At 30.7% G+C, this 18,634-nt stretch overlaps 1 protein-coding gene across 1 annotated transcript; it reads left to right on the top strand.

The window, feature by feature from the left end:
• The first annotated feature begins 5,155 nt into the window (after window positions 1–5,155).
• LOC143055211 (macrophage receptor MARCO-like) lies at window positions 5,156–12,670 on the top strand. The gene is made up of 5 exons (XM_076228345.1): window positions 5,156–5,170; window positions 5,586–5,728; window positions 6,752–6,927; window positions 11,788–11,952; window positions 12,663–12,670. The coding sequence occupies exons 1-5, from the start codon at window positions 5,156–5,158 to the stop codon at window positions 12,668–12,670; spliced, it is 507 nt and encodes a 168-aa protein (XP_076084460.1).
• Window positions 12,671–18,634: the final 5,964 nt, after the last annotated feature.

Below are 18,634 nucleotides of genomic sequence, written 5' to 3'. Positions count from 1 at the left end.
TTTTTTTTTACTTGTTCAAATTTATAAGTAAATCATAATACTGGCTTAAAATTAAAATCAAAAGCTGTGGTATGAAGTCAAAAAAGTAATTTTTAGCGCCCTTTCCAATATTGAGGTTGGCTCTATGTCAAATATCAAGCATGTGATACATTCTATCAATAATCCCGTACCATTCGTGTTTTACCTAAACAAGAACAATTCAATCAATCACGGTAATAAAGCTGGGATTTAAAATATAATCATTTGTTACTGTTTTATTCTCGATTCAATAACAACAACCTAAAGACAAGATTTATCATTGTTGAAAATGGTCAATAAATAATACAATTTAAAACCTTGCAATACATGAGCCAAGTTTTTAAATGTATGTACACACTATTTACATACATGTTATTAGGTTAATCAGTCAAAAACGGTCAATACATATATAAACGAGGACAAATGCAATTGTGCATGTATAATTATATATGCATGTATATAGAAGTAAGAAGATGCGGTATGACTTAAAATGAGACAACTCTCCATCAAATGCAAAATGTGTAAAAGAAAACAATAATGCGTCAAAGTACGGCCTTCAACACGAAACCTTGTCTCACACCGAACAGCAAGTTATACAGAGCCCAAAAAAGTAAGTAAACAATAAGTGTAAAAAAATGTGTTCAAACAGGAAATTCAAAGGTCTCATCTATATAAAAATCACGAAACACATGCATCACATCAACAAATGATTTCAAATCCTGAACCTCACATATGCGGTGAGTTTAAACATTTAAACAGGCGGTAACCTTCGCAGTAATCTAACACAGAAGTGTAAATAACTTTACAACATTTTTAAACTGTAAACTGTGTACTGATGTATAAATGCAATCATAAAATGAGTTCCTTGTGAAAACACACATTTAAACTTGTATGATAAGACTCTAAAAGGCAGAAACATTCCGTTAATAAAAAAATTGTAATATTTTAAATCGGAGTAAGGTTCATGTTGTCTCCGTTCCTAATTGTATGTATAAGAAAACAATGCGAGTGTTTGATTAATCCTTCAGTACAATATTCATAACGGGTTTTATTTTAAACATGTATGATGGTCATTTAAAAAAAAATGTGAAAATAAGGTTGAGATTTTCAACTCGTTCGCCGTTCATTTAAAAATTGTTTTTACCTTATATATGAACATCCGCTGATATACAACTACGGTGATACCTCCGAAATCTAGTCTAACAAATTGAAACCTGATTCTTAGCTGAGTAAATATTTATTGATTAATAGTCGTCAGATGCAAAGCAATAAAAAACAACATGCAAATAAAGATGATGTCATTTAAAATGAGTCGGGCATTTCCCTCATAGATACCATACCGACAATATAAGTCGCGTTTAACATTTAAACATGAAATACGTCATAGAATACTTGTCGTCAAGTTTATGTCTTGCATGCCAAAAGTAAATCTATTCAAATTTATTAGTTTTTTTCTAATACAGAATGGATAAGAAAAATTATATGGATATATAAAATAATTTTTCTATATTGTTCATTATTATAAATCCATTACTCTGATATGCTAAACACTGTTATTTAACCATCCGCCTTACAAAAGCAAAAACTTACAAACTGTTCAAACCAGGTTAAATCTGTTATTTTCTACTCTAGAAAATGTCTATACGTACGAAATATTAAGACAGCTGTTATTCATTCGTTTAATGTTTTTGAGATTTTGATATTGCCATTTGATTACGTTTTTAATCTTCCTCGGAGTTCGATATTTTTGTGATTTTACTTTTTATAACAACACATTTTTACAAGGTAGGTTTCACTGTTAGTGCACTTTCCATTTTCATAAATGCGTCAATTAATAGTTTAAACATATTTTATTGTTCAAAATGACAAATGGATCAGACACAAGTTCTTCAACTTAGTAACGTCTTCTCCAAAGATTAATGAAGTTATATTTATTATATTTGAAGTACGTTAGTTTTCATGCTCAAGGAAATCGATAAGGAAACATATTCAAAACCTTGTTTTGTAATGTTTAAACAATATTTTAAATTAAAGACCACCGGACGGTGTAATATTTCAAAAAAATAAACAAGCATCATACTCCTAAATTTCAACAATATCGTACTTGGAAAATTGACAGCTGTTCTACATAACTAGTAAAAATTACATCACATTTTTGAAGTTGAGGAAAGATACAGTTATATTAATCTTCAAAATTGAAAAATAATTTTTGTTGCAGAAATGATAAATAAACAAAACCTTATTACTTACCTTTGATCCAGACTTTAAACAGTCAATGTAAAACAATGTCATACAATTGTTTTGTATCTCGCTGGTTTTATTTATATATATCGACTAAATTAAAAGATCAAGTGTGTTTTTCCTATATGTACATTGCATCACTAATGTGTATTTTAAACTAATTAAATGTACGCTCAATGAACATATTACTCTGCACTACTTAACATGACATGCAGATAGTGCCTAATGATGTCACACGGATGTGTCATTTATAATTGTAAATTCTTCCACGTTTGTTTTGACTGCTTTAGTTCTGATATCCTGATTGCTTCAATATCAATTTCATATGTATGTAAGAATGTAGTTCTTAATAATCTTAGAAAAAAAATGAATTAGAGATACGTCTTGAATGTTACTTATAAAAATGATTCAAATCCTGTCCCCTCCCTTATTCCAATTTATAAATTCCGATATGACATTTCTCAATTTAAGAAATGGTCATGTGAAATGTATGTCACATCCAGTGCTCTTTAGTGGGATCACACACGTTCGTTTTAGTCCTCAGTATTTGACAATTTTGGAATAGCATACATTCATAAAACACGTAACATGCAAAACCAAGCATAAAATTATTTCACGTATTACCCGAATAAAAGCAAATTACAATATAACGTTAAATCAAATTTTTTACATGTAACACCACTATACAATAGAAATTATAAAGTTTTAAATCAGGACGAAACTTTACCTCAAAATTTGTCAGAATTTTGAATAATCTCTTTTATTATGTGTGGAACAGAAACATAATTAAATGTATGACGACTACTAAACGTTGTTAAACTGACTGCAAAGAGAATATCGTAACATTACTAAATTTCAATATCTTAAAATAAATTTCATATCATAAAAAAGACCAAAATATTTAACTGAAAACTTCCAGATGAAATTGAGATAAAAAAAAAACACTATCATGTTACTGGTACTCTCAAGCATATTAGTTCAGAGTACGACACTTAATTAGGACACTACCCATGCTGTATTGTAAGCTATCAAATATTTAAAAATGTTCTTGAGTCTGTAAGCAGACTTTTATGTTGATAAACCTTTTCTGTTTGTTTTTGTTAGATTTGACTTAAACATTTTAAAGTTTTTTTTAACTTAGCCTTATCGTACTTTCCTTAAATAAACGATTTCGATTAAGAAGAATTATTTTCGTGAATATAATTGCGATTATTGAAAAATAAAATATGCTATACACGTATTCGTCATAAATGCCAGCCTTGGAATATTGTTAATCAGATTCGCATTTAGTTTACAAAAGTCCCATCAGTAACGATTGTAAGAACACACTGTAATGTTTAAAACCATATATTGTTTTTGTGCGTGTTTTTACATTATTACTTATTTAATCTGCCGTGTTTTGGTCATTGGCGTGTCTTTAAAGTGTGACATATGGATTTAATCATCAATTTTTATTGTGTGATATTAATATTTAGAAGTCATATAGAGTGATGTTTTGTTCTCGACAACAAAAGAACATCATTTAAATATTCTACTGGAGGATACGTCCAATGAATTTTAAAATATTAGAATATAAGACAATATGTACTATCACCTATAGCTAGGTCATGTCATCAAAATAATATCTTGACCCAAAACATTACAAAAGTGTATACAAAGATTATGTTTTAAAATGTAAAATGCTAAACTTTGGCAATGTAACGTAACTACTTCGTAAAAGGCATTGATATATGCATATATGTATGATGTGTTGAAATAGATTAATTATTTTGTTTTAAATATATTGAAAAGAAGGATCTGTTTAGCTGCAGCTTTATCACGACAAGTTAACCAACCGGAACTTAAAAAATAAACTGTATCTAAACATTTTGAATATACATCTGTCGCCCCTTTTTCATACACCTACACATGCATTAATAAATTGTTGACTTTTAATTGTCATGCAGGTTGGTAGAACAAAATAAAAGCCATTTAAATATTCAACATGAATTACAATAACAATTGATTTGACCTAATTTTTTGATATTTTATAATTGAACAGATAAAATACAATTATATGTATTTACCTAGCCCTTCGTCCCATTTCACGATTGCATGTAAACAACAAACAATGTGAACATAATACAATATAATGTTATCATTTCTTCTAGTGTTATGATAATTGACAAGTATTAATCAACATATCAATGTTATTCGTTTAAAAGGATGTTACACGAATAACCTCAGTTAAAAAAAACGGACATGTGGAGTCATTGATTATATTTGAAACGTATGTATTTCTGAAAAATAATACTTATTTGTCAATGAAATTGTTATTTCAACAAATTTTGATATAGGAATTAAAACTGAAAAAAATATCAGTATATGATACATGACTAATGCTCGTTAAATTCATTTAGGGTGGATTTTGTTTTGAAAACAAACACGAAATGAAATGCTTCATAAGTGTCAATAAGTCAAAAGTAATAAGTAGTAGATTGACGGTAAGAGAATAATATGGTCAACACACGTAAATATTTAGGCTCCACTGCAATATAAACGGGTAATTGTTGTTATGCATTATCAACCTGTCCACATCAGACATCGCCATAAGTGGCAACATTGAAAATATTAAAACATGAAAAAAATGGCCGTAGGATTATAGCAATATGTTATTTTCTGATTTATCAAAAACATGTCGCACGCAAATCTTGGGTTCATCATACCATTAAAGTATATACTATCAACACTATAGTAATTGTTTCAAAGATTAATAGATATATTCGTGCACGATTAAAGAATATAAATATTAATCGAGACTCATTAATGTTACATGTTTTTGTTTGAATGGTTATTTCAGTCAGAGTCATGCTACACCTCGTTGTCATAAGCTTTTCACTATTCCAATATTCAATTCATGGACAATCTTTTGGTAAGTTGTTATATGTTATATAAGCAAAGGGAATAGCTGTCTAGTATATATTGACAATTTGTTTTTAATATCGTGAGTAAAACGGACACATCAAACTAAATTAAACTGTATATGCTTTTTTCGACTTTCCCTGGATGTATTCACCACCATTAGCAAGGATACAAATTGACTGTTCCTAAACGTATAGCATGTACAATACTTATTTACCATATACTACAGGTACAGTATTAATTATTATACACAGCATTATATACCAATAATTTGAAGATAAAAAAACTTAGAATTCTAAAAACACAACAGAAGACCACAGACTTAATTGTAACATTTAAAATGAGTAAATAAGCAATCGTTCTAAAATTCATATAAAGATAAATTCTATAAATGTTAATATACTGTATTTCTAACTAATTCAAAGAGTTATTATCATTGTTTTGAAGGTGATATTCGTCTTGTGAATAGCAGACTTGAGATTTTCTACAATTTTGTATGGGGAACAGTGTGTGATGATTTATTTGGGGACATTAATGCTCATGTTGCCTGTAAACAACTTGGATACAGGTATGTGCAAGCTAATTTCATTTTGAAATGTTTAATTAAGATGATGCGTTACGACAATAGTATGTATCAGGGTTGTCACGGTTGAAGGAATTAGTAAACGCAAATTGCTTTTAGAAATATAAAGACAATGACACCAAAATAATGAGTAACTGGATATAACAGAGTACGAAAATCAAATTAACTATAACAAATGACACTTGTTAATCAAGTTTTAAAACTTTTTGACTGCAACAATTTCATTATCCATTAAACTTTATAATTATAATTTTAGTTTCAAATAAAATAAAAACCGTTGCAATTTTTCCTATACTTTGTTGCCCCTAGGAAATGTTTTACCCGCGAAAATAACCCGCCATACGGTATACCCTTTTGGTTCGTCAAATGAATTCCTTTCAACAAATGTAAACAAACATGACAAATAATGTGTGTTAATTGATTTTAGATAAACACCAGGTAGATGAAATGCCTTTAGTATAGCAGGTAGAAAATTAACGTTTATATGTACTTTTATGATGTATCATATTGACGGCAAAATAAGTCTAAATGTAATCTAATATATTGATGATAATTGCCTTACTATTACCTCCTATATGTTTCTAGAAATATGATTAAAAAAGGTATTGAGAAAACGTCTTACAGGTTTCAACAGACTAAGAAATTGATGAAATATTGAAATGAATTCATAAAACACATTTAAAGCTATAAATGGTGGCTTGCGTTTGTGAATGATTAACGAAAGTAGTTTATTAATGCTAACGGTATTGGAGACTTTCTCACTTTGATATGTTACATGTCTAAATAAAACATGTTAAGCTAGTTGGTAACATTAATTTGTTAGTTTGAAGTTGAAGTGTGTTGGTGATCTTATACGGTATATATGGGGTCAGTACATTCCATTTTCGGATTGGAACTTCGCTGTCATCCCATATTGAATATACAAATCCTATATATACCGTATTAGGTCATCACTAGCACACTATGTAACTGATAGTATAACAATAAATCAATATTCATGTTTTGTAGTACTGGTGTTTCATTAGGAAGTGATGTCGATGATGGCTCTGGGAGAATTTGGCTAGACAATGTTAATTGTGCCGGTAATGAACAAAAACTTATGTATTGTTCACACGAAGAGTGGGGAAGTGGAAATTGTAATCACAACGAAGACGTAGGAATTTATTGTTTCAATAGTACTGCAGGTAAGTTCTAAAATTACTTTGATAATTTGCTAAGTTGTACTTATAAATAGGGAAATGTGGTATGATTGTAAAACGAAACAACAAATCTTTACCGTATAGATGGTTAATAATAGCGTAACTCATAGATACAATCAATACACCAATAAATTATAACCTTATCTATAACAGAAAGTAAACTAACTAAAATACCGAACTTTTGACAAAATTCAAAACGTAAAGTATCTAACCGAGTGAGAGAAATCAAAAGCTTAAACACATCAAATAAATAAATAACAACTGTCATATTCCTGACTTGGTACACACATGGACCGAGGACAGCCACTGGCAACCAAAACACATCAAGTTTCTGACTTTCAATTTGCTTAAACATAATGTTAAACATGTGGGTCAGTATGAACATAATCCTTATTAAAATGCATTCGGTACTAAATTTCCGAATATTTTTTTAGTGTCACATTTATCAAAGCATGTATATGACAATTACAATTCACACCATTCTTGTTACCATGGCTATATAGAACACTCTCTAGCTGGGCATTATTAAGGGCATATCCAACAGTTTATTTCTGACGGTGAGAATTTTTTCCCTTTAAGATATTTTATTCTTCAATTGACAGAGAATCAAATTTTGCCAAAAAAAATATATGTTGTCGATTTCGTTTTTGCAAAAAATGCTGCTGAAAATTTTTGCAATTTTGGAGTAAAAACATTTCTTTATTTAAAAAAATTAAATATGATATTTTAATCAACATATACTTATATAATTGGGCTCAAATTGAAGCAAAATAATTCAAGATGGTAAGAAAAATCTAACTTTACCCTTTAAAGCATTAATTCTCACTCATATAAAGCCAAAAACGTCATGGTGGACCCAAACAACGGCAAGAAATGAACATTTGAATTGTACATTTTTGATTTTTTTAAATATTTCTAACGGTGTCAATTTGGCCAAAGTAAGATATGTTATTCTTTGAAAAAAATGGAACGTCATAACGTTTTGAAAAATATTTGTCACCATACTCGTTTTTGAAGAAAATTGAGAAATATAATATTGTTTACTCAATCCCTCCCGTAAGCCTCACAAATTGCGCCAAAAATTAAGACGTTTTCCGAAAATAACGTTATATTTCCCCGCTAATATTTCAAAGGCAGTGCGACGGTGTGGCAGACAAATGTATTTACACTGTGACTTTTTGGGTAGTTGTCTCGATAGCACTCATATCGTATCTTCTTATTTATAATGAACCAGTATCTGGACGAGATAACAATTCAGTTAGTTTTACTATTGTGTTCGTCAAAATTGTGAAACCCGGGTGTGAAACATACAAACCGTGGAATTACAAACTATTAAAATAGTCCCTCTTGTATCTTTCATCCCTCTTTTAAAAAAACAAAAGTATTACACGTTAGAAATCCGTTTCTGTGTCTCGGTCTATAGTACAAAGCAGGGTTAGTTTTCATATTATATTACCATTTGATTTTTTTGTTCTGAATATTCATTTAGTATGCCACTTGACGTCCGTCATCCATAATCATTATTTATTTTACCGTTACTTTACAATGCAGCGTTTTGCTTATACTGATTTATATTACACCGTCTATAATTTCACATATCGAAATTAACAAAGAGCACGTGAAATTTTGCAACCAAACACTTGTCTAAAAACTCACTGACTCTGTATTATTTATTCATTTTGCAGTTTCGGGCTTTTTATTCTTTAAAGGCTTCTAGCTATAAAAAAAAATCTGTATGTTGACTCTTAGTGTTTTGAATTATATGGGTCGTTGGGTTGCTGTCGTATTAATGTATACCTTTAAAATCTTTTTCAAAACAAAAGGATTGATTTGGGTATGGAAATATTCACATCTCTGGACTTTTCCCGTCCGACAGTATATCTTTGCTAAAATTTGGTGCGGCCGTTTCGCTGCTCGGATGTATAAATTTGCAGCCTCGTTTAGTCGAAATAAAAATGCCGAATATCCGATGCATAGTGCAGTGACTCGGAGTTTCGCGCTATCTATACGTTAAAAGAATATCTAGATAAATGATTGAAGGGATATACGAACTTCGAATAAAATATCTAAACAACAACAAAGGTTACATGAATCTTCAAATAAGTCACATTGCTGATTTTAACACATCTGTTGCGCCTTTTGCAGTTGTAGATGAAAAAAAAACTTTATTTAACAAAAGAGATCAGTAAAACAATAAATTGAGAATAATCGAAAGGGCCGAATAGCGAGCCTGACTGCCGTTGTTTTACGCTTCAATATATGAGTTATTGCATATACACAATGGAGATTGTTTTCTGTTCTACTGCCCTCTACATAGTTTGGCTGCATACAATGTAACCACTGATGTTGACAACTATTTTATTATTAATTATTCAAACAAATAAATTAAAGAAAAAAAAATGCGGAAAGAAAATCTAAAATTTTCGTTTAAAAATAAAATATAAATAAAAATAAAATACCAAAACTGAAAAACTGTTTGAGACAATTATCAGTTGAGAACTTATGATTATGCATCACTATATGAAACTGATAAATTGATTGCTCCCTTGCTCCAGTGGCAAATATATCACGCATATTTACGACGTGGCGAAAGTGGATCTGAAGTAATTCATTGATACATTATCATGATAAAGAGTTTGCTAGCGGTAAAATGTATGCCGTACTAGAATAAAATTGAATAAGATCAAAATTTTGGCCCCCACCCCCCTTCTCCAATTTTGAATTATGGTATTTCGATGGCTGTTTTTTTTTTCCTATCCTATTATGGACCCGCTGATTTTGTAAGGGGGTGTCTTATTAGTCAAGACCTACATGAAGACCTACACCGGTTGTTTTTTTTGCTAAATTATATTTGTTTCCTCATACACCTTAAACACCAAAATCGTCAGATATTTTCTACTTGTATATATTACAATGTTTTCCTATTTCAGTTTTTTTTTTTAAATTTTTTATTACAGTGTCATATTTTGTTTTACATTGTTAACGAGTTAAAGGTCGTATTCATATAAAGAGCTACTGTACATTAATAGCACTTCAACGCAAAGCTAGATGCATGATGAATGTTAGTTTACACCGTATTTTATTTTTCTCAAGAAACCTTTTTTTTCATCCTTTCTCAAGTAAAATCAAACTTTGAGTTTTCTATTCTGAATGACAAAATCTCGGAAAAGTTTGATAAAGAATTAATTATAATTTGCATTCTAATGCAATATAATAAATCATTCCGCATTGGTTCTCGTTGATTCCTACTGCATGCATTGAAGATAATTTCAATAAAACTGAAACTTTAGTGAGTATGGTCTATAATGATCAAGATAATTGCAGTTCTTTATGATAGACGAAGAGGACAAAAATGTTTTGAGATTTCAAAGATTTGAGTTCTATTTTCTGTTAATATTCTGTATGAGTTTTTTGCCGATTCCCGCCGTGCCCTTTCCTTTGATGAAAGAACCCTCCCTTTCCAGACGGCCATAGCAATTCCAATGGTGATTCCGTTATGACGTCGTTGAAACAACGTTACATTACGGGAAACAATAGACGACGTTTACGTTTGTTATTACCTCCCCTCAAACTGTTGGATATGCCCTTAAATGTGTGCTTTTCTTTATATTTACTCAGTAGTGAGTACAAATTCTAACTACTATAAGACGGTATACTTAACAATGTTAAGAACGGAACGGGACGTATGATTGATTTCTTCAAAAAGATATCTTATTTCTAAACGATAAACAAACTCGTTCAAAGATAATATCATACGTGTTTAAATACTAACATGTTTAATCAATACCATTCGTCATGAAATTTTCAGACGTAACTTATTGGCGTTGAGCTTATTTTTTTGTTTTTCCTCCTACAGTTCTTGGTGGTTGGTCTCCATGGACAACATGGTCGATTTGTAGTGATATTAGTCGCAATGATGGACTCCAAAGTAGATCACGCAGATGTGATTTGCCCCTTCCATCTGATAGAAGCTTTTATTGTAATGGAACATCAATGGAAATAAAACCTTGTAATTCAACTTTATATCCAGGTAAATACTTAGAGAGCTTATACATAATTATCAGTTACTACACATGAGATAACTGTATTTATTCTATGCTCCGACGACATAAATGGAAGTTGTCGAAACTTATAATACAAAATTGATATCCCCATTCTATCGAAACTGACAGAAATCAACGAAAATATATACTTTAAATCTGGCATAAGTCGTCTGCGCTTGCTGGTATGTTTTAATAGCCTCAACTGTGAAAATGAACAGTTTATATCATGTAGTTCTGTCAATACACTGTTTCGTTTGTCAAAATAACATTACAGTTAGTTATCTTAAATGAACATGCTAGCTGAACATCGTCTACAAAATGTAAGGCATATGTGAAACTTTAACAAGAACAAATGTTGAATGAAACAAATATTCAAGACTAAACAAATCATTTTATCAGCCCTCAACAGGGCTGAGGTTGTGGAAAAAAACTAAACGATATTCTTCTGAATACTCAACGAAAAAAAAAAACACGTCAAAATGGTAAGCAAGAAAAATATGCATGAGCAAATTCATAGTAAAGAGCAGAACAACACATTAAATATTTGTATATAAGTAAGGAGATGTGTTTTGATTTTCAATGTGGCAACTATCTACCAGGGTTGATTTTATTTTTATCGACTTAATGTATATAATGCTCAACCTTAACTTGAACAAAACAATATATTGTAAAACTGTATGTAGAAAAATGTGAATAGTAGCCTTGATTTACCTTACTCGTTTGAACACATTTCATAATACATTACATTTGAATTGACCTTAAGAACTCATCTGGTATTAAATGAAATTAAAAATAATTTCAGTTGGTATTAATGAAACATTTTCAAGATCAATTACACAATCTGACTTAGAAGGTAATTACTCACTTGGTGTAGTTGTCGGAGTAGGTGTAGGCTGTATCATTGTGACAATTATTTTAGTTTTACTGAGCCAGTATGCATTTTCGCGTTGGAAAAAGTTTAAAGGAGGTATGTTACATGCAAGGTCCCTATTTAGTTTACACTTGATATTTAAAAGCAGTTAGTATATATTCAAAAGAAGATGTGATATAAATACAAATTAGACAACTCTCGACAAGATACAAAATGACAAAGAAACCAATGTGTAAAGCCTATACCACTGTCAGCTATAGGTCCATGTACTGTCTTCAACAACACATAAAGCCCATATCGCATAGTCAGCTATAACATGTCCAGAAATTACAAATGTAAAACAAATGAAACGAGAAAACTAATGGCCCAAATATACGAAAAACAAATATGTAACACAACAACAAACGACTACCACTAAATTACAGGCTCCTGACATTGGACAAGCACATACATACACAATAAGGTGGAGTTGAACATGTAAGCTAGACCCCAACCCTACCTGTAACCTGAGACAGATGCGTTACAGTACAACATAAGAACGAACTCTTAAAATCAGTTGAAAAAGGGTTTAAACCACCATAATACGTGACTGTGTACTTGTACAGTCCAACAAAAATTGTTTGCCCACTATGTATATTTTTTACTTGATCTATTATCTAATGAATAAAAGGTAAATATTTGTCACTCATCGTTGACAAAATAAAGGAATTTTTGCGACTGTCATACAAGTGAGAGGTTAATCTAGCCATTAAACCCGATTTAATGCACCATTATTACATCATAAGAAAATGTCTGTACCAATTTAGGCACATGACAGTTGTCGTTCTGTCGCTTGATGTGTTTGAGCAATTGATTTTGCAAATTCATTTATGGACTTTCAGTTTTGATTTTTACTTGCAGTACGCGCTTCTGGCGTATATACAAAATTTAGTCCTGATATCTATGATGAGTTTATTAAGTTTTTTTTTTCGTAACCTGCAATGAAATATAACAATTGAATTAGCTCTCGATAAGGTCAATCACGTCTTTGATAGGTCACAGCAGACTACTTTTCAATCATTTACAACAATCATACTTTATTCCAGAAAATCTTCATTTTATTTAATTTGGATCCTTTTGAAGCGAGCAATTACAAGTATGACGTGTTGGGTGTAATACGTTAGGTTATTTTTTAACAAGAATTTGCTATTTAAATCTTTTAACGTTTCATCGTGTTTAATGGTGAGAGTAATTTAAAACATGTTTGTTTATATTTGACCATGTTGCACACTATTATTATCATACTAAATGTTTACAGGTGATACCCGAAACAGTAATACGTAAGTGTTCATATTAATCTTCATGTATTGTCTCCCTTTAAATGTTTTAAAGTCTGCTATGTGTATAGTATATCATACAGTAAAAGTGTTGCTCATTGTTAAAGAATGTAGGGTGATCTGTATTTTTCGTCCCACTTTTGAACCTGTTAGTTTTTGATTGGGAGTTGTATGACTATTTCAAACGGATAACATCTTCTTAACTTCACCAATGGATACAAGTTATTAGATATGAGTAAAAATTAAGGTACACTCATGTGAGGGAACATTTAGCAAGTTTATGATGTACGACAATACATCCTATGAAAATAGCACACTAAATAAGCTCTGAGGGTCATGAATGTTTCTCGTTTCTCTTTGTTTTTATATAGAGTATATCGTTGGGTTTCCCGTTTGAATGGTTTTACACAATTCATTTTGTAGCCCTTTATAGCTTGCTGTTAGTACTTTGACCTACTATGGTTTTTCTTCTACAAATTATCACTTGGATGGAGAGTTGTCTCATGGACATTCATACCACATCTTCTTACATCTATAAACGTGTACAGCAACTTTTACTTATTATCTTTTTGATTTGGCGGGACTGTATTAGATATAATACTATTGCCACTAAAATTATTTGATAGCATAACTATCACATGTACTATTTATATTATCATATTTAAAAAGAACCGTTCGTTTTTTGAGTTGTTAATTTCAAAAAGAAAAGGGCATCCCTGCGTGTCTTTTTGTATTAGATAAATTGTTTTAGTATATCTGTGTATGTTCCTGTTCAGTTTTTGTCAGGAAAAGATACATTCTTTTAGTTACTGCTTAATGATTATTTCTCAAAATACTATTGAAAAGGCTGACAACAAATAATTCTCTTGAATATCTTTTGACTGTTTCTATACACGCATTAGTTATTATTTGTTTTCGCCGTTATTTTGAAACAAATATTTATAAACAGACTTTACTATAAAAGTTAATACACCGAAGTTAAAATATCGCGATCGTTAATTAATTGACAACAAACTTGCATGCACATGATGAAGTCAAAGATGCTTGAAGTTATGAGCTACGGCATTAATGCCGTGGAATTGGTCTCTAAAATATATTGTCAAACAATTTGAAAGTTACTTCCGGTGATTAGAGTTTATACGACAAAGGGCTTAAATTGACATACACAGGGTAATTGAGGAAATACGATAGTAGGTAACCGATATTAAATATTGGTACATCGATTTTATGAATAAACAACGAAGTGCATCATAATGATTAGTTTTATTTTCAAAGACCCGACAAAGCATAACAATCAGAGAACACACAATAAAAAAAAAGTACTGATGTTTTTTTATAAACAGTACCTTTTCGTCAAATAATTGAGCTAGGTCTTGATAGCTAGTAGTTACGTAAAGGAACCAGTAGTTTCACGATGTTCAATAGTCAAAAATTTATTAAGCGAATGCAAAACCGGGTGACAAACCACAACCTAGGGGAAACTATCAACTTGATGAAAAAGCAACAAAACAACAGAAATACTGAACTGCAACTTAAACAGAATGATTGATAGAAATATTACGGACAACGCTAAAACAAGTTATAGTTTTTTGTTTTTTCAATCGGTGTCGTTGTGAAGTGGCTAATATGGGTTTTAACAGAATCACTAGATTTTTAACACCGCAGTTGTCACGTCTTACCTCTCTAGTGCTGAAATGTGTTCAACTTAGTTCTCAATTAGCAAGGATTGCCATTTTTCTTCTCGATGGTCAGTAGTATCTCCTAGCTAGTAATACGCCAAGAAAAGAACTGGCTGACAGCATACTATTTTAATATCTGAAAGTGGTATTGTACACCAACAAACAAACAAACAAACATACAACCAGTTAAATTTAGGCCTATTAAATGATTTTAAAAACAATACTTTCTATTAGAATTAAGACAATATAAAGTCAACATACATTCATTATAATTGTGTAAGAGTATACCATGAAATTTAATTTAGTTGATCGGATATTCTAAAACTTATTTGATTTTATTCAGGGAGGAATCCTACGATGACTTAAGGATCAATCAATCAACTTCGGATTATTCTGTTCGTTCTTATCAACACAATACAACTAACACAGCCAGTAGTGAAAGTAATATACCATTTGAAACGTATGACAATTTAGGACAAGATTTCTACGAGAATGCAATATGATATGTATGATTTGTGAATCGCAGTTAGTACTGTTGCAATTATTGATATGTGCCAATAATGGATTTTATAAAAAATATATATAATAAATAAAAACTCATCTTATATATCTGGCTTATACAAACTACTTTGTTAAGTGTAGTTTTAGTGTAAAGTATTTTGCAAAAAGAATTATACGCATGTTTCGCAAAGTTACATCGTTTTCTCCTATGATGCATTATAAGTCAATCTGATTTCATAGCATGCACATATCAAATGTATCGTTTCACAAAACAACAAAATACACCTTTCGTTTAACAACATATTAAAAAAAGATATCGAAAAGGAAAGAAAACAATATGCATATCTTTCTTTGTGCTTGTGTGGACCACTGTATTCATATTATACACTTGATTTAAACACATGACATTTTGGTCTTAATAACAAAATCAAACACATGTAGAAAAATGTTCTTCATTTTCCTCGTTTGTCAGATTTATACTTCCTGTACCAGATATTATAATTTATTTATCCAACACAAAATCGTCCGGTAACCAACTAAGAGGTTATTATTGAGGTTTATTTAATCAAATGCATTGTAAAAAAGGCACTTTAATATGTCATATTCTAGAACTCATATCAATAAACTCATCATAGATACGAGGACTTAATTTAGTATTTACGCCAGACGCGCGTGTCGTCTACAAAAGACTCATCAGTGACGCTCGAATCCAAAAAAAGGACAAACAAAGTACGAAGTTGAAGAGCATTGAGGACCAAAATTCCTAAAAGTTTTCAATGTCATCCCTTATAGGCGAGTGACATTTTAACAAGCCTTTTAGTTAAGACCTTTTTTGCATCCACCTAACATGCAGCTATAGTGAATATCAACCGAAAGCTTGGTATCTGTTCTCTCTGTTTTGCCTGGTCGTAAAGAAATTATACGGTGTAATTCTAAGGTCAAAGGTCAAGAATAAAAATTACATTTTTGTTTTGTTTTGTAAACATCAACCATTTCCTGGTGCTTGTACGTTAGAATTTCCCGATGGATTATATCAAACATGTAGAACTTGATATAGCAAGTTTGTTGGGCAACATTTCTCGAAAATGGCAATTCTTTCAAAAATGAGAAAAATGCACAAAAACAAAATATATTTTATGGGATCGATATTTATTTGATTAGACTTCAAACAAATGTATGATTTTTGGTTCAAGGAATATCTTAGAACATAATTTAAGATGCAAAACCATTATTTTGCATAAAAAAAGCCTTTTATCGAAGTGCTTGCAGTTGCCCGAAAAAAACTGCAATCTGCTAAAAGTTCAATTTGCTTTTCAAGATTAAAATATCACATCGCCTATTCTGAATATCAGGAAATAATTACATTAGATGTATGTTTCATTATAATATTTTATTCTTTAATACAACTTTTCACTCATGATAACACGTGCTCCAACAATAAAGTGCACAGGTGAATTAAATAATAAAACATATAAAATTCGTGTTTTCATGATCATAGCTAAAAAATGTAATTATAAGTATTGAATGCTTCTTTTTGTAACTTTAAAGGGTTGTTAAAGCGTTGACCGTGCGTACATTTTTAGAATGAAGCGCTTCCGCGCTTCATACAAAATGTACTTCGGTCAACGCTTTTACACCCCAAAAAATTTACAAAAAGAAGCATTCAATTCTTAAGTACAATAATTTTTCATAATCATGATAATGAAATAAGGGGTTTCTTAAGTTTGAAAAATAACTTTACGAGCAAATTGAGGTAAAACTGTTTCGAAGTCGAACATTTTTACATTTGAAGTCGTGTTGAAATGACGTAATTTGTGACTAGATGGATTTCAACATTAAAATAAGTAACCAGCGTTTGAAAGTACTTGGTTATATTTTACGGGAAATAAACACTAGATATACTTACTAGGGGTGTGATGAGATGATTGAAGTTGTTAATTTTCTCCTTGCAAATATTTATGTACGTTTCGACTACACAGTTTATCGACAGGTTGTAAAAATCTCTATAGGCTCTTATTTCGCCCCTTTAATAGCAGACTTTTACTGCTACGAATTAGTTTATGACTAAACTGAGTAAACACCCGTCGAAATTTTATTCAACTGATAAATTCAACAACACTTACCATTATTTTGATTGTATCTTTCGTTAAATAATCAAGAATGTTCTCAATGTACTGCTGTGCCCATATTTTGACTATTTAATTTATTATGTCTGTTTATTTGACGCATCGTTGTAAATATAACGGAATTTGACGAGTCTGTCGTACCACCTAAAACCAATAGTGTTACATCACAACATAGAAAGACACACTATAAAATACCAATTGAAATGGCCTTACTAAATCAACAGACATATTAAGACACAAACAATTAAAATACTTAATGCAATTGAATTTATGACACAATGTAAATACAAAATCAATGAAATAAGGAGTGAGATGTTATACAATATCAGAAAGACGACCACAACCTTGCACAACATGCCGCCAAATAAAATAAAGTACACAGTTAAATGCAATAATTTTGTCGTAAGGTATACAAAAATGGAATACAGTAATATTTGTTGTATTCATAACAAACACGTATCACACTGCTTCTCCGGTAAAGCGCCCAAGTACCTGCTCAAAAATGAAAGAAAATAAATTGAATCAAAATGTCTAAACAAATCACACAGAGCATCCTGATAGTATATACTATCCACCATATAAATTTTAGCATGTAATGTTCTACCATTACGTCGTATTGATCGTTGAGGTTGAAGTTGTGATTAATAAAAATGTTGTAAAAAAATTACGTCTTTTTTTTTCGTTGACGTCGTTATCTGATAGTATAATTTATAAATTAAAAGAAATAATGCATAAACCTTTGAAATCATTTCTTTTTCAGGTATCTTATTACTTCAAACTTTCTAAATTCACATAAACGTGCGTTTTTCTCGTGTGATAAAACAAAGATTTATTTACTAATGTCTGCATACTTATTGGCTTACACCAATCTTTTGACTTTCTTCACCACAAACTTTGATTTTTTTCCGTCAAACCAGGGCCGTTACTAGCCTCTTCTAATAGCGAGGCACATTTTTTTTTTAGCGAGACTCAAGGCCCCCAGAAGCTTTAAGAAAAAAAAAACTTTAAGCTATTTTTTTCTCCAAAAATATCTGGTCTCAAAGCAAAAACTTAGATTCATTATAATTTAATACTTTTACGTTTTACGAACAACATTAAAAGATCGATATGTAGGAGAAAGCAAAAACCGTAATTCTCATAATCATTAATACCGGAT

This window comes from Mytilus galloprovincialis, chromosome 12, assembly GCF_965363235.1.
Source record: "Mytilus galloprovincialis chromosome 12, xbMytGall1.hap1.1, whole genome shotgun sequence".
NCBI classification, from domain to species: domain Eukaryota; kingdom Metazoa; phylum Mollusca; class Bivalvia; order Mytilida; family Mytilidae; genus Mytilus; species Mytilus galloprovincialis.
The sequence above is the reverse complement of the archived record's forward strand: the minus strand, read 5'-3'. Positions and strand labels throughout refer to the sequence as shown.